The sequence below is a fragment of the Pituophis catenifer genome, unplaced genomic scaffold (genome assembly GCF_029215685.1).
Source record: "Pituophis catenifer annectens isolate HBS135680 unplaced genomic scaffold, rPitCat1.0.hap2 SCAF_4, whole genome shotgun sequence".
Taxonomy (NCBI): domain Eukaryota; kingdom Metazoa; phylum Chordata; class Lepidosauria; order Squamata; family Colubridae; genus Pituophis; species Pituophis catenifer.
The window spans coordinates 76,282,033-76,303,648 of NW_027256884.1; the positions used below are offsets into that span (position 1 = coordinate 76,282,033).

At 36.0% G+C, this 21,616-nt stretch overlaps 1 protein-coding gene across 2 annotated transcripts; it reads right to left on the reverse strand.

Annotated features, from left to right (window-relative positions):
* Positions 1-416: 416 nt before the first annotated feature.
* On the reverse strand, positions 417-16,007 carry ETS2 (ETS proto-oncogene 2, transcription factor). Of its 2 annotated transcripts, XM_070943505.1 has the most exons (10): positions 15,811-16,007; positions 11,811-11,882; positions 8,506-8,620; positions 7,958-8,077; positions 7,404-7,604; positions 6,533-6,616; positions 5,100-5,342; positions 3,401-3,664; positions 2,839-2,957; positions 417-1,759 (listed from the first exon to the last, which is right to left on the reverse strand). In XM_070943505.1, exons 2-10 carry the CDS (start codon positions 11,880-11,882, stop codon positions 1,544-1,546), a joined length of 1,434 nt encoding a protein of 477 aa, XP_070799606.1. In that variant the 5' UTR covers positions 15,811-16,007; the 3' UTR covers positions 417-1,543. The 2 variants fall into 2 exon arrangements, with proteins under 2 accessions (XP_070799606.1, XP_070799607.1); XM_070943506.1 differs by lacking the exon at positions 7,404-7,604.
* Between the last annotated feature and the right edge of the window lie 5,609 nt (positions 16,008-21,616).

Sequence of the window (21,616 nt, forward strand, 5' to 3'; positions counted from 1 at the left end):
TTTTTCAGTTACTCACTTTTATAATGTCCCTTGCTAAAATCTGCATCTATTCATTTAAGAGCTAACCAAGTATGTACATGCACATATATATCTATCTTTTCGACAGAACAATGCTGACCAGATGGAACATATGCAGCTGAATTTCTATAGCCCTCAGAAATCATTGTACAGGCAAATACATCTGGGATTGTATTTATACTGGAATTATCAGGCAAATATAGTTTGTCTTGTTTAGAGATTTATCAATGAATTGTTTAAGATGAAGTTAAGTGACAACTTTGAAATACAAATAACTACATAATTACTGGCCCTTGTTCAAGGTGTTTTAATAAAAGTCAATGTTTTTTAAACTTCATTTTGTAAGTTTACAGCATTTTCAAATTAAAAATGTTTTCTTACAAATTGTTTTCCAGTGAAGCTGTTTGCTTTTGCAGTAAAAATAGCTGCTATATATCTGTTTTCTAATTGCAGAAAAGAAATCAGGTATTTTTTTTCAAAAATAGAATTCTTATTTTAATCAGGATAATTCATTATAAGTGAATGAAAGGGATGGAAAAGGGACAATTGAAAGAATAAGAAATATATATATATATATATATCAATTGTTTTTAAAAGGACATGCATAGAAGTGATTTTCCATTAATAAATATAATTTAAGCGACATTGCTATTTTCAGTTACAGCATCACACTTTATGACCAGACTGAACAATTATCTTGCCATAAAAGTTCAGGTGTTTGTCAGCCTTAAACAGTCTTCTGTGACAGGGCACTTGGCATGTGCTTATTTTATATAAATTCCCTTGAAAAATTAAAATCTTCCAAGATGCTGTAAAAGCTGCTCTTTTGAATTGAAACACATTCTTCCACTTCAGATGTTTTACATGATTTTAAATTACAATATACAATATTTATTAAATAGGAGCTTTTCACTGCCAGAGAAACATATGAACATGCTTAAGCGTACACACCACACATAAATATACAGATTTTTTTGAAATGGTATATTTTTTTCTGTCCTTGTACGGAATCTCTGCCATTGCTCCTTCTAGTTCCAAGATGTGTATGATGAAACATACACAACTCTAAAAGAATGCCCTTTGTAAATTTATATGGCACATATATTAAATAAAAGATACCTAGCCTTTTCTTCCTCAATAAAACAAATGATATGTAATGTCTGCAGGGTTGTTAACAGTAAAATGGGAACGGGTTTAATCCTTTAAATTCCAATAGGCTTAGTCTGGATGTCACCCTTACTTATATAGAAGTTGACATAACCCCTGAGCCCCAGAGCATTTTGCTGTCTTCAGGTTTAGTCAGGAACTGGGTTGACTTTTGGAAGGACTGCTGAAAAGGCTGGATACATAAGTTCTTTTTCTGCCTGAAACTGAATCCACTTCTTCGCCCAATTATGAAAACACTTCTTTTAGGAGTTCAACAGTGTACTACTCCAAACAGAAGATAAATCCAATGACTGATGCGGAAGGTCCCAATTCATAGATTCATGTGTTCTTGCATCCAAAGCTCACAAGACTGCAGTGCTCAGTCTTCAGTATCTGGCTGCACTCCTAGCATTGCATGGAGTTCTTCTGCTGTATATCCCAACAGATTTTGCAGATCACATACAAAACGGTACACATAACGTTTGCCTGAAGTTTTGTGAATAATGTTCTTATCATAATAATAACGTAGGCCACGGCTCAATTTCTCATAGTTCATTTTGGGCTTGTTTTTTCTTCTGCCCCATCTTCTTGCAACCTGAGATAAAAAGAAAGAAAACAATTTAATGCAGTTAATTTAGATTCCAGTGAAATTGTATTAAACTCTACTTTACTCAGTAGCAATAAAAATTTAGCTACTGAGCAACTACTTAATGTTACTGGAGCTTTAAAGAGCACAATAAAGAGCACAATTTCCATGCTGTTTTCTAATTTAGTACATCTTCAAAATGATCATGAAGTTCCATAATTTGAAGGTTTGCATTTAAATTAGCTAAGGGCATACAGATAGTCTTTGACTTACTGCCACAATTGGACCAGAACTTCCAACATTTAAGAGATGCAGTCATTAACTGAGTCACACCTGATTTTATGATTAGTATTTTTTTTGCTGTTAATTGAATAACTGCAGTTAAGTGAATCACATGGTGATTATGCAACCAGCTTCCCCCATTGACTTTGCTCATCAGAAGCTTCCTGGGAAGGTTGCAAATGGCAATCATGTGACTGTGGGACACTGCAGCCATCATAAATACATGCCGATTGTCAAATCCCCAAATTTTCATTTATTTGATTGCAATGGTCGCAAGTGTGGGTACTGGTTGCAACTAACTTTTGCAGTGCTTTCCTAACTTTGAATGGCCATTAAACAAAAGATCATAGTTTAGAACACTTGTAAACTGTTCTGTATACAACATAATTAATCAGAGGCTTGCCTGTATAATTCTATATTAATATATGAAACTGAAGCTATAATCACAGATCATCGCTTCTGAATGAGATGTTTGAAGTGGCCCTTTTCTTCCTGGTGCTCTGTGTAATTTGTTAGTTTACACCCTGCCTTTTCTTCGGGAGCTTCAAAGTGGCTTAATTAAAGATCTTCATTCATTTGATCAGAAAAACAAATCTATAAGGTAAGATGGACTGAGACTGAGAAAGTTAGATCTCTATCTAGAAATATAGAGACTGCCCTGAAATCCCACAGTGAATTACCATGGCCAAGAATAGATTGAAAATTCAATTTTCCAATCCTAGTTTGATAACTAATATAGCTATGCCCTGCTAGCTGCTATAAACTTCCATTTATTTTTTTAATAATGGATGAATTGAATTACTAACCTCATCTGGGTCTGCAAGTTTAAACTCCCAGCCATCTCCAGTCCAGCTAATGAATGTCTGACAAGATTTGTCAGTCAGAAGTTCTAGAAGAAATTGCCACAGCTGTATGGGTCCACTACCTATGAATATCAAAATGAATTGTTAAAGTATATACAGAGAAAGACACAAGAATTCATAAGAATGTTAGTTGGTTTTCAAGATTTAAATATTAGTTATGTCATTCTTTTAAAAATCTTCTTGATTAAAAGATCAACCAGACACCAGAATCTGTATTAGAAAAAGATGGTAAATGATAGTGAAAATCCAGAAGAGTTGTCTGAATTAGTCTTTTTTTTTCCTCTTAAAATGCTGTTAGATTTTACAGCACATTCAAATTCAACTGAATCAAATTTATTTGAAAAGACTACAGGACAATGCAATGTTATGAAATTATGGTCTTTATATCAAAATAATCACAATTTTGATATAAATTGTGTACACAATTTTCATTTGAATTTCTTTACCATCAATGAAACAAGGAGGCCTAAAGACAAAAAAGGGGACAGGGAAATATTTTACTTGCCTGTAAATCCTGCTAGTATTGCTGCTGGAATAACTGGTTTCCCTTGCTCTACAGGGTCACTCCTTTCTTGAATATAGTCTTTAAAGGACATTGTGGGTTTGTTCAGACACAAGGACTGGCTGCAATCATCTTCAAAGCTGTCATAAGATGGAACCCGTTGAACATCTACTAAGGAGGACTGACTATTCCAAGACTGTAGCAATGAATCTGAGCCTTCGTAACTTTCTGTGCCACTGTCATTTGAATCATGCTCTCTAGGTTTACCTGGACAAAAGGAGAAAATTTCATGAATAGAGATTATTATACCTTAAGTTGGATTTCAAAATATTGTACTTATTTAACATATAAATAATTGAACTATGAATGCAATTACAGAATACAACCCCCAAATTTCATTGTACTTTAACTTTACAAATATATTTGATTATGCTAATTTGAATAGGTAAGATAAAATGTATCATACTTCAGAGATGTTTAAGCCCCATCCAGGTTACTGTAGCTTTGTCTAAATGTAATCAGTAAAATTATCAATTTAAAGTCAAGACTAACTCTATAAAATCACTTTTATGATTAAGTCATAAAAAGTACATCTCCACCCCAGGCCACCCCAACGATGCCCTTGAAGTGATGTCCCAGTGCCTGGAGGCTGTACGGATCTGGATGGGGAGGAACAGGCTCAAGCTCAACCCTTCCAAGACTGAGTGGCTGTGGCTCCCGGCATCCCGATATAGTCAGTTGACTCCATCACTGACTATTGGGGGCGAGTCTTTGGCCCCCACAGAGAGGGCTCGCAATCTGGGAGTCCTCCTGGATACGCAGCTGTCCGTGGAGGAACATCTGACAGCTGTAACCAGGGGGACCTTTTGTCAGGTTTGCCTGATTCGCCAGTTGCGGCCCTTTCTTGATCGGGATTCCCTGTGCACAATCACTCATGCCCTCGTAACCTCTCGCCTTGATTACTGCAACGCTCTCTACATGGGGCTCCCCTTGAAGAGCTCCCGGAGGCTCCAACTGGTCCAGAACGCAGGAGCGCGGGTAGTGACGGGAGCAGCGTGGCGCTCCCATGTAACACCGCTCCTGCGTGAGCTGCACTGGCTCCCGGTGGTCTTCCGGGTGCGCTTCAAGGTGTTGGTTATCACCTTTAAAGCACTCCATGGCATAGGGCCTAGCTATCTTCGAGACCGCCTGCTGCCACCAATGACCTCCCATCGACCCGTGCGCTCCCACAGAGAGGGCCTCCTCGGGGTGCCATCAGCCAAACAATGCAGGCTGGTGACCCCAGGGGGAGGGCCTTCTCTGTGGGGGCACCTACCCTCTGGAATCAGTTGCCCCCAGAGACAAGGAGAATCCATGACCTCAGTGCCTTCCGCCGGGCCCTTAAAACCTTCTTTTTCCAACAAGCCGGGCTGGCCGAATTCTTTTTAAGTGTTTTTAATTGTTTTGTTTATCGTTTTAATTAATGGGGCCAAATTTATATATATATTTTTAACTGTATTTTAATATTTGTATTTGATGTTTTTATTTGGCTGTTCACTGCCCTGAGTCCTCCGGGAGGAGGGCGGTATACAAATTCAAAATAAAATAAAATAAAATAAAATAAAAAAGTCATAAACAAAGAAGTGGGCTATTAAAACAAAAATAAGCAACCTCATATTTGAATATATAACAGCTCATAAACACAGGGAAATAGACATCTTACTTGTATTATCCAACACCAAGTTCAGATTATTTCTTGTGAAATCCTGATTCATTGAACAGTAGTTCACATTGATAGTCTCTAATTGTGCTTTCGGAAACATCTGAAATTCTTGTTTTAGATTAACAAGATTTGGCCCAATTGTCGTCTGACATACATCTCCCAGAACTCTGGCTTTTTGGAAACTTAGAGATTTTGGATAGCTGGGTACTTGAGTACAATACTGCACTTGTTCAACATTAATGCCTAAAAAAAACACAATCCACAACACTGTGGTTAGAAATCCTTTAACTTCTACAATAGTACCTACCGTCCAATTAAACAACTTTATTTGAGGACTTTCCTGAATAAAATATAGTGACAGTCTCTGAATAAATGCCACCATTATCCATATTCTAAACTAAACAAAGCTTAATCTTTGTATTTTTTTGAAAGAGGGAAACAGTTGAAATACAAAGATAATATAAATCTGTCTCCTGCCAGTATAACTATGGTAATGCACTTCCATGTCTACAATCGCTTTTATATACTTTAAAGCAGTGGTCCCCAACCCCCGGTCCGCGGACCGGTGCCGGGCCGTGGAGTACCTGGCACCGGGCCGCGCAGCGGCTGGGGGACATGAACGCTGCAGCGCAAAGGCTCCTGGGCCGTGCGCAAAAGCTCCTGGGCCGTGCGCAAAAGCTCCTGGGCCGTGCGCAAAGGCTCCAGGGAAGAGAGCCCCGCGCAGGTACGCACGTGTGGCCCAAAGCCCCCACCCCTGCGCGCGCTCAGCGGGCCACGGTAAAATTATCAAAGGCTGATTGGTCCGCGGCGATAAAAAGGTTGGGGACCACTGCTTTAAAGCATTTATAGCAGCTAGTACTTCAACTTAAGTGAGTTAATGTAGTGTTAAGTGATTTTAGTGATTCTAAAATTTTAGCAAAAAAACACAATATACCATAATTATTTAATATATTGTATTTATTTAATATTCACAAAGACATGAAGTAATAGCTTATTCTTAAAGACAATCGATATCATTGATCCAACTCAAACACTATATTTTATACTGTATGGAGTGTTTGTCAATATCTGGCCACTAACATCACATAAGATATTTTGCATTTCAAATATCAGCTTCTGGTTTGAAACATAAGCCATTTCTTCAAAGTTCCAGTTTTGCAAGTTTCTAGCACCAAACTATGCACTTATTTTGGTATTTTGAACTTTATCCATGTTTTTCTCTATGTCCATTTCCTTCTTTCACTAACATGCCCCCAGCAAAAACAAAACAAAACAAAAAACCAGAAACTACTTTGTGTAGTTTAAATGCACTAGTCTAAGATCAGTTGTTGTTGCTGCTGTTCAGTAGAGATACTGAACAAGAAGCTTTATTCACATTAAGTGGAAACTGTGCCCTCAAATTTTGATACTATGATTATTGAAATTAAATTTACCTAAAGAGTTGTTGTTGACCCAATGTGGAGATGAAGTAAGGTGAGAATTTTCCATGTATTGATCTTGTGGCTTCTCTTCATTGTCTGAAAACAAACAAAAGATGTTTAAATATATACCTAAATAGGAGAAATTGCTTTGACAATGTGTCATATATGAGTGATAGCATTTTCACCAAACTATATTTTATGGCAAAATTACCTGCCATTTTGAAAATAATTTAATGTGATTAAATTATTACTTAAAAAGCTTTAACTGATCACAGTTAAATCCAACTTATACCTCAAAAAGTAAAACATATAATTTTATATTATGTATTTTATCTATTTTATTGTAAACTGTACAGTCACATATAAATATATAAATTAGGGTTAAGTCAATGAGACACATGTATTTTTTACATTTTCAGTATTACTCTGATTATCCTTTCTTTCAATAGCGTAAAGCAATCTCTCCTTTCCTTTAAGATGTCACAACAATGGCAATCTTTATATTTAATTAAGAAATGTTGACTGGTCCAAAGTCACAATGTGTGTTTCCCTGGCTAAGGCTGTTTTTTATTGGATTGGCTCCATCTGCTTCCAAGTATGTTTGTAGCTAAGACCACATATTTTTGGTTTTGGCTTAACACAGTATATGAATCCATCTTAAACCAGTTCTAATCTATGTCTTCAGCTTAATCAAAGCAGACAAGAACTCCCATATTAAGATAATCTCAAATAGTATAGGAAGCAAACACTCTAGTTCCTTTAGATGATAAATAAATGGCAAATTAGAATTCACTTTGAAGTTTTGCAAGTGTTTTCTCAATATTGCCACAACTGGTTTGCGTATTCTGCATATTCAGCTATCACTTTGATTTAGCTCATTCACCTTTTATCATCTGATCCAAATGTTCCCACAGTATGTCACCAACATAATCAGGTGCTAGTTCCAAAAAATGTTCCTTTCCTAGATTGCATAAATCTTGGCCATTCATAGCAAATTTCTCAAAGTTCACATTCACTAAACTAAATTCATTGGCAGCCCAGAGAAGCCACTGACATACATGATGTTGTGTCCAAAGCCAGGGATCTGCAGAAAGGAAGAAAACGAATTACTTTATCAAAAAAAAATTCCCCAAGGGAAGTTGTAGTAGCATACACTAAAATATAATAGCTACTATCCCTTTTACTACCACCTGAATCCACACATTTTTTGAGTTAAAACTCTTAATATTTAACTCAGTTTACAACTGTAGATATATAGGATACAATCTTAAGCAAATTCATATGAACGTTAGCATTATTGTGATGAATATATTTGGAAGTAATAGTTTAGTTTAAGAAAATTGTATGGTAAATATTTTATTATATTAGAAGAAAAATGATACAACAATCATTTAGCCTAATCCATATTAGAAAGGACGAAAAAAAAAGCCCACTTACTGTTTGGAATGCCTAATCTGTGCTGTTCTTTTGTGAAGCCACTGAAAGTTGCATTTAAGGCCTGACTCATCACAGCTTTACTACATGGAGTTAAGAGTGGCAGTTCAGAAGAGCTCGATTCTGAAAAGCAAAGGAATTATAATGTTGAACATAACAAGAACAAAAAGAAAATAATCTGTAGAAAAAGGAGTGTTTTGTTTTGTTTTGTGTAATGTTGTATGAATGTCTAACATCTAATAAATCCAGTCAGTTTATTTGAATAAACTGGAAAATATTGGATACTGGATATTTCAATAATGAAAAATATTGGAAATCCTAGCTAGATTCAGTAATAGTTCCTTGTTTATTTCTTACCACTACTAAGGCTACATAATGATTACAAAAAATTGTGCACAATCAAATTATTTTCTATATAAACATTTCTAAAATATGAACTTTTGCAATGATTTTTGATAATCTGGAGATTGATTCCTCCCTAATTTCTTGTGTAAATGACTTGGAATTCCTTTAATTAGCATGGCAAAACTGCTTATAAAAACAGGCTTTACCGAAAGAAATAGAATCAAGGCCGGTTGGCACTTCCTGAAGAGTCTGATCTTCATTTACTGGTGGATAGAATCCAGTGAACAAAGCACCTTCAAAGCTATCAAATGCAAGTTGGCGCTGAAACATAGAAAACATCAAAGTGAGTATCTTATTACATCCACAGCAAATTTAATATATTACGACAAAGCAAATATGGCCTTCTAATTTGGGGCAATACCCAGGCTCAAGGTTGACTCAGCCTTCCATCCTTTCTAAGGTAGGTAAATTGAGGACCCAGTTTGTGGGGGCAATAAACTGACTTTGTATAAATATACAAAAGTATGAAGGCTATTGCTTAATGCATTGTAAACTGCCCTGAGTCTCCGGAGAAGGGCGGCATATAAATCAAATTAAAAATAAATAAATAAATAAATAAATAAATAAATAAATAAATAAATAAATAAGATGACCTGGTATGCAATACGGGGGTCCTCTTGGACTCATGGCTCCTGCTAGAAAAGCAGGTGGCAGCAATGGCCAGACGTGCCTTCGGTGCTGTGTAGCTCTTTCTGGATCAGGTGGCTTTGTTAACAGTCACTCATGCCCTTGTGATCTCTCTCATGGATTACTACAATTAATTCTATATACGGTTGCCTTTGAAGCAGGGTGGATAAAAATCAATGATTTTTTTTAAAAAAATCAAAAAATCAGATTTTTTTTATTTAAATCGGATTTTTTTGATTTAAATCGGATTTTTTTCATTTTTATCGAATTTATTTTAATAAAAAACTTTTGGGGTAAAAATCTATCATGAGATAGTTTTCTATTTAAGATACATAAATAATTTAGTTTATTCAGCATGAAATGGAGCTTAGTTATGTAGCATGAGACTGTATATTCTGCAACACTGGGACTATCGGTGAGTCAACAGTGGGTCAAAGGAGTAGCAGAAATGACAGTTGCTCTTTAAAAATTATGATTTAAATTGAGTTGATTTAAATCAAGCCTTTTTACTAGTGATTTAAATCATGATTTAAATTGTGATTTAAATCAACTCGATTTAAATCAAATCCACCCTGCTTTGAAGAGTATTTGGAAGTTTCAACCGTCTACAGAATGTGGCTGCATGGTTAGTAAAGGCTGCATGTTGGATATTTGACACATTTAACATCGATCTTCCTGAACTGCACTGGTTACCAGTATGTTTCTGGTGCAAATCAATGTGCTGGTTATCACTTTTAAAGTCCTTCATGGCTTGAGGCCAGGTTATTTTAGGGAACATCTTCTCCCAGTCATTTCTACCTGTCCAGTTTGAACAGGCAGTTTAAGAATGTTGCAGATCCCATCAGCTAAGGAATGTCAGCATGTGGGAACCGCAAGACATGCCCTCTCTGTCTTAGCACCTACCCTCTAAAATAGTCTCTCTTCAGAGGTCAGGATGACCCCAACCCTATCGACCACTCACAAGGCTGTCTAGACTTGGTTGTGTGCCTAGGCTCCCGAGTGTGTTAAGAGCCCCATTTCAAGTTTTACTTGATGCCATATATATTTATTTTGTAGTATTATAATTGTTATAAATTATTATGTTTTATGATGCATGCTACTCAGAATTACATATTGAGATGGATGGCTATAGAAATCAAATCAATTCAAATCAAATAATAAATAAAACTGTTATAATCTCAACTCACAACTGAAAATCTCTTGGATACATGTTCTAAAATGTTAGTGTAACTCTTAAGTCACTGAGGAAGAATTTGTATACTTGCATTCTATGCTATTGAGTCATTTCTAAAAAATAACTTTCTTTCCATAATATCAACAAACAGCATACAAAGATTTTAAGATTTTTTTCTGAAATATACAGACCTGGAAACTTGAAAAGCTCTTCTGATAACATTTAATATATTTTGGCCTCAGTTATTCAGGCCTTTTGGTACTATTTAAAGACTTGCATTTTTATATGCATCAGTACTTGTATTAAATACATTAAACTTGCATTAAATGCCTTTAAATGACTGTCTGGTACCATATATACTTAGAAAGATGAACCATGTATTATGTTAATTGTCTGATTCAATTATAAATATTAAAAAAGTTGTGTTCAGGAGAGGTTTCTCAAACTGCATAATAACTTTTCATGATTATGCCAAATAACTCATCATATATACAGTAGTTAAGGCAATGAGCCTATTTTTTTTTAGGGGCCATAAAGTATGGCCAGAGTCCTATAGGATAATGGGTTATTCAAATAGCCTGATCCTTATAAACAAATAAATAAATGCAAGAAACTCTGGAGCAATGTATGCCTAAAGCACCTCAGTTTGCATATCAAAATGTAATTTTATCTCATTGTGATTATGTTGTTGTATTAATCTATATTATTTTATAAATCACTTATGAAAGTAATGGGGCAGCAGTACCGCCAGGCATTTTAATATTAATGCAGCATAAATTTCTAATGAGTTATTATAGAATTCGTATACAGTTTAAATGAGTGACCCAAGGAACTATGTAAAATTTAGTTAAAGTGTTTCAGTCTAGAATAATGAAACTATTCTTATGGATTTTACAATTACAAAGTTCAACATCAAGAACTTAAGCAATTTGCTGTATAAATGAAATGATTAGAAAGCTAGATAGCTGGCATAGTAATGACAAATTCTTTCAGTGTTAATAGATAAAAAGATCTGAGTCATCACTAATATTTAGAGGAAAGGCCAAACACTTTCAACATAATCTGGAAACTCCTGTGTTTTGTGTAAATAAATGATCCCTTACAGTGAGTCACTGGAAAAAATGTAACACTCTGTAAGATCAAAAGGGATACTGTACTTCAAAAGTATTCTGCATGTTTAAAACATGAAATTAAACAGTTTAAATCTTCTATAGATTAGATCCAACCAGCTCTAATAAAATATTATGTCCTATGTCAAAGCTGCTATGGATTAATGGTAAATTGCCACATCTTAAAAGTACTGAGAAAAGCCCCATGGTGATGGGCCTGCCCCCCTCAAGGCCAATGGAAGTCACTCATTAGGCCCACAAGATGTTTTACAACTAGATCTGTCAATAAGTGACATAGCCCAGATTAATAAGAATTTATCAAAAATCAAAAGTGAATCAATAGCCCCACACTTACTATTAAGCCAACAAATGAATAACTACTTTCTAGAACATATTCTGTAAAACATTCTTTGAAGAATTTTGAATTTGAGGCAATACTGACAGAAGGGCTTTCAATATAATTAATCATATTATTGATATGCTTTGCCCAAGGTTTAAGCTGGGTTTTACAAAGCATATCTGTTTTTCCTTCATAGCTTACCTTGAACAATTCTCTATATACATTGCAAACAGGTGCTACTTGATCCATGTTTTTAATTCCAAATTCATTCATCTGAAAGAAGAAACAAAATACAAAACTATTGGTTTATAAATTAAATAAAAATAATAACTTGTGGTTATATCCAAATAGTGCATCTATTGCAGCTCACAAAGATATACCGATATGAGAATTCTTTCATTTTGAGGTGAGGAAGCCAATTTTCTTATATACAATACACATGTGTAGTCAAACTACCATTAAATGTAAACAATCTTTAAAATAAAGGATGAACAAGACAAATCATTTTCATACAGCACATTGTGGAATTACTTTTGAAAGTGAAAAGAATTCTCTTCAAGACTAATGCATAAGGCTTGGCTGTTTTAATTTACAATGAAAATTATTTTAATACAGTAGGAAAAATCTTAAACAAATGTAGGTCAAAGGTTTGAGGTTTTTCCCCCCTCCTTCTCACCATCCCTAGACAAACTTCATAGGACAGTGGACGCCAACCCTTTTGGCTTCACAGACCAGCAATGGTGGCTGGGGAGGGGAAAGAGGGGATGATTTTGTGCACATGTGCATTCACCACTTGCATGACCCAGTTCCCAATGAGCCATGGACCAGTACCGGTCCACCACCTGAGGGTTGGGGACCCATGCTTTAGGATACTCATGCCTGGCACCAAGATGTGAATCCAATTTTTTTGATACAGGTAGTCCTTGACTTACAACAATTCATCTAGTGACCATTCAAAGTTACAATGGCATTAAAAAAAGTGACTTATAACCAGTTTTCACACTTATAACTGTTGCAGTATCCCCATGGTCATGTGACCAAAATTTGGATAACTGGCATCTAGCCTGTATTTATGACAGCTGCAGTTTCCCAGGGTCCTATGATCACATTTTATGACCCTTTGACAAATGGTCAATGGAGAAGCCAGATTCACTTAACAACTGTGTTACTAACTTAACTGCTGGGTCAAGAAATGTTGTAAAATGGAGCAAAACGCAGTTAACAGCTGTCTTACTTTGCAACAGAAATGTTGGGTTCAATTGTGGTTGTAAATCAAGAACTACCTGTACTGTTATAGATCCTTGAAAGGATAATATCTTCACAATCAGAACCCCGCCACCAGTACAATAAAAGGAAATGATAGTATATACTGTATTTAATATTGCCAAATGAAACATGTGATTTTTAAAAAAATAAATCTCTTAAAACTATAGTTGATGGAATTAAGGTAAAATCTGAGTACCTATATTCAGTATGAGAATATACTGAATGAAAAGGTCATAAATCATTGGGGGGTTGGGGGTTGTTCAGTTTGACACAATGGACACATGTTTTATCACAATGCTTTGCTGTTTTAGGTTAACCCTTTGGTATCAGATTTGGGCAGTATCACTTTGATTTTATTACTTCCCATCAGAATCCCATAAATTTTAATTTAATTTGTAGTTCTTCATAACACCACGCCCATTATATAAAAAGAATGGAAAAGTTGCTGGAGAGAAGAATGAGACTAGTCAAAATATTTTGACAATGAAAGCTAAGCTGGTTTGCTGTTATTACTATTGTTTATACATACATATTAAATAACTAGAAACAATCAAAATAATATTTAACATGAAGATTACCTTGCTGAAATCTAAAAGAAGCTCTAATTATATGGAATATTAAAAAAAACCATTATATTGGATTAAAATGCAACTTTTTCAGGTAGGAATATCTCATCCTAGTAAAAATACCACTGCCATATTTTTTCTATAAATTTATAAATATTTATAATACTGTTCTTGTTCCTCCTCCTCCCCCTTTTAAATGTTTGGCCTCAACCATTTAACATTTTGAACTTCAGCAGTCATATAACTACAATATGATCTGAACCTATTCAAAAACTGGTATATTCAGTGTTGACTGTACCTTTTGTACAATAACACAGAATACAAATGTCTGTTGGTTATATAATTATCTGACCCTGTCACCATCACAATAACCCCCAGCATTATTTTAGAGACACACACACATGTATTTACCTGAATAGCTTAATGAATCTCAAAAAGATGGTACAAGATTTCCTAACAATAGCTTGGACATCTTCAAATGCATGAACATCTAACTATACAACAAGCTTTCAGTTATTGTAGTTGGTAATGCCCACTAGTAAGCTACAGAGCATAAATAAGATTTCCAAGTATGGATCATGTTTGACACATACACAAAAACAGGATTATACAGAATCATCTCCTATTAAACATTCTCCATTATGCCCAGAAGACCTATTTTAATCCGTTAAGGATGCAATAAAGAATTATGTGATACCTTAAGACTAAAAAAGAGGGCAGACCCTGAAAAGCAAACCAAGAAAAAGAAAAAAGCATGGGAAAAGAAAATGAATCAAATATCAGTTGGAAATTATTTATTGCAAAGAATCCCAAGAGCCCTGTGCTTACCATTTTAGCTGCCATGAAATTAGGGTTGCCATTTCTGGACTGAAAATCTCTGGATGGCCACCAGATGGCAGTAAAGAGTTTCTCAGATTTGTCACAGCCCAGATCTGGCAGCCCACAGCAGCTTGTCTTATACTAAGTAGTCAAACTTGCAAGTAAACAACATAAAATTCAGTTATACATAAGTGATCTCACCCTGAATAAGTATTAATTAACAAATGCTTGTACTATAATTTCAGGTTAACTTCCTCATTAGCATAAACAGGTATTTAAACTCAAATTGTGTTTATTTGAGAAACCCTATCAGATTATATCACAGATCAAAAGGAATTTAAATACTGGAAATTCAGTAATTTTACTGATAATTCAATACTTTAATACTTTCCAAAGAACACTTCAACTTGCTACATTTTAAGGCTTAATCAATAATTACACAATATGTGTGAATATGCAACATTGCTTTGCAACCGCCTACACATCTACTATAGGCTTGAGAGATATGCACTAAAGTCGTATCTTAAGAAATTCAACAGTTCAGCCTCCTTAACACACAAACAAACACAAAAACAAACCTCTAAAATGGACTTCATGCCCTGTCATGTCTACATATGACACTTTTGGGAAAGGGAACATATGGCGAGCAAACTACTAATATAAAATTTTTCAAAAGCCCCCTAATTAGAACTTAACAATATTTATTAGATTAGATCTAATATTTATTAGAACTGTGAACTACTTCAACATTTTTTTCACCTCCAATCTACATTCACTTTTTAAATTCTTAAACAGAACACTGGAGGAAAAAAAAAACCCAACACATTGTAGTTGCCTTTCTGGGTCATAATTCAGGCATTTAATGAGAAATCATCCAAATATTGTTTAGAAAGTGAACCTCTATTTAAGCAAGGGGCGAAAAAAACTTGGCCAAAACAATTGCATGAGAAATCCAATGCGCACTTCTCCTTTATCTTTGGTTCTCATATAAGAATTGTTCATATAGCTTTTTAAAGCGCTATCCTAATAAACTCTCTTTTAAAGAATTTCATATTCAGTTACGGACAAACCGAGAGATCTAAGACATTCTCCCCAAACAAGCTTTTTGATCGCTCGGCAAATATGTCGTACGGATCTAGAAAACCATAAAACCGAAACAAAAATCCCTACATCTTCACCGGGGATTGATTATCCAGAAGAAGCCACATACACTAAATGGAGCAGACCCCCCCCCCCAATTCAGATACGTTTGAAACGTAATTCCATCAGGGCTGGAGTTGATGGCTCAGGGTGATGGGAGTTGTAATCCAATGCGGATGGCGGACACCAGATTATGTTACCACAAGCCACTGGCCCACGCATTTTCAGAGAATGGCAAAAGTGTATTCAGCCCGAGCAGAAACCTGGATGGAACAGGAGCACGCCCTGGGCAAAAGGGGCAGGAGGAGCCCGCTTGTTCCCTCATGCCTTCCTCCCCACCCGGCGTCCCAAATGCTCCTGCCTCCCTCGCCTCCTCTTGGACACGGCGGCCCGTTTCCTCCCTTTCTCACCTGGGCGCCGCCGAGCCGAAATCCCACGAGGCGCGCGGTCCCGTCACCACCGCGCCGGCGAAAGCTGTCCCAGCCTCCTTCGGGGACCCCTAAATATCCCTGCGCGTCAGCCGAAAACACTCATCCGGAAAACAACACCCCACGAAGCGCTGTTATCTCAACCGGCTGAACGGAGCGGAGGAAGCCTCGTCGTAGCAAACCGCGTCGCCGGAAGAAGAGGAAAGGCTCCTGCCCAGGGCACAAGGCAACGTGCTGGTGACGGAGCGCGCGTCAGCTTCGGCAGTCTTGGCTGGCGGCCCGCGAACGAATGCGTCGCCCTGACCCGTGTTGGGCTAGTCTGCTCTTGACGGGGCGAGGGAGGGAGGCGGAGCGGTTAGGCCAGGCCTAGCCAGCCTCCTCCCACCCGAGAGCAGGAACACATTCCGCTTCCTTCGGGGAGGCTGATGGAGCCTCGGAGGCTGGCGTCGCCCAGCGGGTGCCCGCCAGATGTGTAGAACCGGAACGCCGATCTCCCCAGCCGGCCCAGCGAGGCAGTTTTGCGCCTGGAATGGCGGGAGCGATAGTTGAATACATCTGGAGGGGACCTGGTTAGGGGTACCTTAGAAAAATCTGGCCACCTTCGTACAGAGGGATGGATTAAGCTCTCTTTTCTATACCGTATGGTGGTGGTATCATTTTGTCCAATTGGTTGTACAATAAAGGTGGTCCTCGATTTACAACAGTTCGTTTTGTGGCTTTTCAAAGTTACAACCGCACACTGTTTTTCAAAGTTTGCAGTATCCCCATGATCATGTGATCAAAATTCATATATTTGGTAATTGGTTCATACTTATGACCTTTGCTGTGTCCCAAGGTCATGTGATCACCTTTCACAAGGTTTTGACAAGTGAAGCCAATGGGGAAGCCAGATTCACTTAACAACAGTGTTACTAACTTATCACTTAACAAATGTGGCAAGAAAGGTTGTAAAATGGGCCAAAACTCACTTAGCAAATGTCTCACTTAACAACAGTAATTTTGGGCTCAATTGTGGTTGTAAGTCGAGGACTATCTGTATAAATTTACTGGTTCAGGAACTAGCTTATCCCAGTAGTCTAAACTAGGCTATCATATGGTTTTCGTGGGTTTTAGCTTAGTGTGTTGTGTGAACCCAAATGTTATGATTTGTAAATTGTGGTTAATGACTTAGCATGTTATACAAATCCAAACAAACTTTCAGAGTTTCTAATGAACTTTATGTGAGCCTTGCAGGATCAGATCAAAATGTCCAAAAGTCTGGCCATCCATCAGATGAGTAGAGTGGATAATGAAGGGAAAAGCTGTTGTGACTATCAGGATTTATTTGATATCATGAAGATAATTTGTCATTCACTAGGGAATTTTGATTATTGGACCAATTAAAAGTATAATGAATAAATACATAAAGCGGCCATCTATTATTTGTAGTAGATTATAACACTACTTGTGTTATAAAGTACTTTCTTTGGCTTTCTTTGAAATTCCTAACATTCACTTTCATGATACTTTCAAGAACTGTAAAGAGTTACATTTGCAAAAGCCATGTTAATTCTTGTTCAACAAACATTATTCTTCCATGTATTTCACTTCATTTTGAGCAATATTTTCCAACCACTTATCCATAGCAAATATTAGGTTATCCAGTCTTTAATTACCTGGATTCAGTTTAAATCCTTTTTGGATGTTTTATATGATATAATTGTACATTTAAGTTCTTCTAAAATTCTGGATATTTTTTCATGTACATTTTAAGAAGACCCAACATTTGGTTTCTGCATTTAATGGTGGATAATTTGTCCACAAGGTAGATACGGTAATATCTAGCACACATACTTGAGTTTGAAGCAAGCTATATATTCGATATCATATTTCCTTGCCCTGCTTCACTCATCCTCTGGTTATATGATGTGTGATCGTTTTCCAGCAGTTTATTTATTTATTTATTGAATTTCTATACCGCCCTTCTCCCGAAGGACTCAGGAAGTTCTCAAATAATATACAGTGATTTGGCCAGACCATTAGATAGTTTCTTTTGGTCCCGGAGAATTAAAGTAAAGAAGCATTTCCTGATCAAATATTATCAGTTTTAGTCTTCAGTCCTGTCTCTTCCTTCTGATCTCAATATTTACATTTGTTTTTACTGGAGAAGATTGAACCAGACCAGAAATGGAGTAGCTCTGATTTTCCTTTGTTACTGTTAGAATTTCATTTTCTTCACTGAGAAGCTCAGTGCTTCTTGTTCTGCACTCAGATGCTTTGGAGAATACGTCAGTTCCCTCTTCTCTGTGACAGCCTGTCAAGTCAGCTTGACTGAAGTCTGCTATCATTTTACTCCTAGTCCTTTTCTTCATTAGACTAGGCATACCTAGTTCATGCAAACATTTATCCTATGGTTTAGCCTCCAGACCTCTTATTCTTCCTCTTCTCTGCATTTTTCTAGAATCTCAACATCTTTTTTGTATGATGATGACCATGGTGGATGCAGTATTCCAACTGCGGTCTTACCAGTGCAGTATAAAGTGGTACTATAACTTCTTGTGATCTTGATGCTATCTCTTTGTTGATGCAGCCTAGGCTTTTTTGGTAGCTGCAGCCACTGCTGACTCATATTTAAGTGGTATTCCACTAGGACACCTAGTTCCCTCAACAGTTACTATTGTTGAGCCAGGTATCTCTTATTATATACCCGTGCATTTGTTTTTTCCTGTCTAAGTGTAGGACCTTACTTTTCATGCTCTTGAACTGCATCTTGTCTGATAGGGCCCAATGCTTAAGTCTGTCAAGATCTTTCTGAATCTTGAGTACTTTCCAAAGTGTTAGCAATTACGCACACACCCTTTGCCATTTTCTAGAATGTGTAGACTATTTAGCGGTGATAAAGTCATGTTGCCCAGGGTAGCACCACAAGTAAGCTGGTCTACATTGCACCCCAACTTCCAATTTATAAGTACTTTTACTGTCAACCTGCTGATTTGTGGAATTTTATGCCAGACCACATCACAATCTATTTGTAATAGAACTTTATTTCCATCACTGAATACCTTATTTATTTTTCTAAAATTATAATGTGTGAAAAAACATTCATGCAATTTTTCAGCAGGCATAGAAAGGGTTTGTTAAAAACAGATCACTTCTTTGATAAAGTAACTAAGTTAGTGGATCAGGGAAATGCTATGGATATAGTATACTTGGACTTCAGTAAGGCATTTGACAAAGTAGACCACAGCCTATTTCTTAGTAAGATAGAAGAATGTAGGATAAACAATACTATCATCAGATGGATTTGCAGTTGGCTGACCAATCACACTCAGCATGTGATTCTCAATGAAATTACAGACATCTATATCTAGGGAAGCATGCAGTGGGATTCGTCAAGATTCTGTCTTGGGCAAGGTAAAGGTAAAGAGGTATATCAACAAAATATGATTAAAAAAGCTTTTTAAGAATTCTATACAAAGTTATATGCTAGTGATACAATTCAAGGTAAAGACATAGATATTTACAGGAGGAGAATATTCCTGTAATTACACCAGAGCAGAGGGAAGGATTGAACTGACCAATAACTTCAGAGGAAATTATTTTAGCAATTAAACAGTTGAAGGGGGTTAAAGCTCCAGGCACAGATGGATTGACAACTGTTTATTATAAAAATTTGCAGTTAGTAATGGTAGAACCGCTTAAGGAACTATTTCAGAAGATCCAAGCCGGAGGAGATGTACCCGCTTCTTGGAGAACAGCTTTTATTTCATTGATTCCAAAGGAGGACCAAGATCATAGTCAACCTAAGAATTATAGGCCAATATCGCTTTTAAATACTGATTATAAGATTTTTGCTAAAATCTAGCAAATAGGTTAATGGTAATTATGCAACAAATGATTCATAATGACCAATCTGGATTTATAAGTGGGAGACAAATGAAAGGTAATGTAAGATAAATTGTAAACTTATTGGAATATCTGGAAAGGAACAACCAAGTCCCTGCAGCGCTTATCTTTTTGGATGCGGAGAAGGCATTTGATCGATTGAATTGGCAATTTTTATTGAAAATAATAGAAAAGATGCAGTTTGGAGAATACTTTACACAATATATTAGGGCAATATATCAGAGACAAACAGCACAGATAGTAATTAATGGTGGTTTAACAGAAACTTTTAAAATTGAAAAAGGAACAAGACAGGGATGCCCTTTATCACCATTATTGTTTATTTTAACTTTGGAACCACTACTGAATAAAATACGAGGGTCAAATAAAATAAAGGGAATTAAAATTAGACATCATGATTATAGATTAAGAGCATTTGCGGATGACTTGGTTGTTACTTTAACCCAACCAGTACAATCAGTTACAGGCTTACTGGATATAATTACCCAATACGTCAAATGTCTGGATTTAAAATAAATAAACAAAAAACAAAGATAATAGCTGAAAATATGACGGTAAAGCAAAAAGAAGAACTAGAAAGACTAACAGGATTTGAAATAGTAAAAAAGGTTAAATATTTAGGGGTATATATTACAGCCTCAAATGTAAAATTATATAAAAATAATTATGAATTGCTATGGCAAAAAATACAGAAAGAGATGGAGAATTGGGGAAAATTACAATTATCTCTGTTGGGGAGAATAGCAGCAATAAAAATGAATGTTTTACCTAGGTTTTTATTTTTCAAATGATACCAATACTTAAGAAAGATGATAATTTGAGGGAATGACAGAAGGGTATTAATAATTTTGTTTGGGCAGGGAAAAGACCGAGAATAAAGTTAAAAATAATGCAAGATATACATGAAAGAGGAGGTCTTAAAATGCCTAATCTAAGATTATACTATGAAGCAGCTGTCCTAACAATAATTAATTCAACAGAAGAAAGAATATTGAACATTGAAGGATATGATTTGTTATATGGCTGGCATGCTTACTTATTATATGACAAAAAGGTGGATAAGACCTTTAAAAGCCATATACTAAGGAATGCCTTGTTATGAGTTTGGAAGCAGTATCAATATAAGTTAAATTATAAGATACCTATATGGGCAATACTCAGACATGCGATAGAGAATATAAGTGTAGAACAAAAGCAAGAGGTGATTACCTATAAAGAGCTTCTTAAAATGGAAGGGGGTATATTGCAGTTAAAATCTATAAAGGCATTAAAAGAAGAAAAAATAATTCAAACTTGGTTTCAGTATGGACAGTTGCAAGCTAGATGGAAAGAAGACCAGAAAATTGGTATCATGCAGGAGGAGGACAATTTGGTAAAACAAATTAGAGATCAAGGTCAAATGCATATAAAAGATATATTATATATTATTATTAAAAAGATTATATAATATATTGATAGAAATAGACTCAGAAACGGAATTAGTTAAGGATTGCATGATAAAATGGGCACAAAACATTCAGGAACCAATAATGATGGAAACTTGGGAAAAAATATGGGTTAGAAATGTAAAATTTATGCAAGCACAAAATTTAAGAGAAAATTTTTATAAAATGTTTTACAGATGGCATTTAGATCCTAAAAAGTTGGCTTGTATGTATCCGAATTTGCAATCTAAGTGTTGGAGATGTGATTGTGATGATGCTACTTATTATCACGTATGGTGGACTTGTAAAAAAGTTAAAGCATTTTGGATTAAAATATGGTGGATTATCCAAAATATTCTTAAAAAGAAGATAAAGTTTACTCCACAATTGTTTTTGTTGGGTATAATCACAGATTGTACGGTTATAGAGACTAAATTGATTTTAAATTTAATAACTGCAGCTAGACTTCTGGTGGCGCA

Coding starts and splice junctions, on each gene's coding strand:
- ETS2 (XM_070943505.1), bottom strand. CDS start 11,882: ATGAATGAATTTGGAATTAAAAACATGGATCAAGTAGCACCTGTTTGC. Junction 6,617..7,403: donor TTTGGATCAGATGATAAAAG/GTGAATGAGCTA, acceptor GTTTGTTTTCAG/ACAATGAAGAGAAGCCACAA. Junction 5,343..6,532: donor GGTCAACAACAACTCTTTAG/GTAAATTTAATT, acceptor TGTTTTTTTTAG/GCATTAATGTTGAACAAGTG.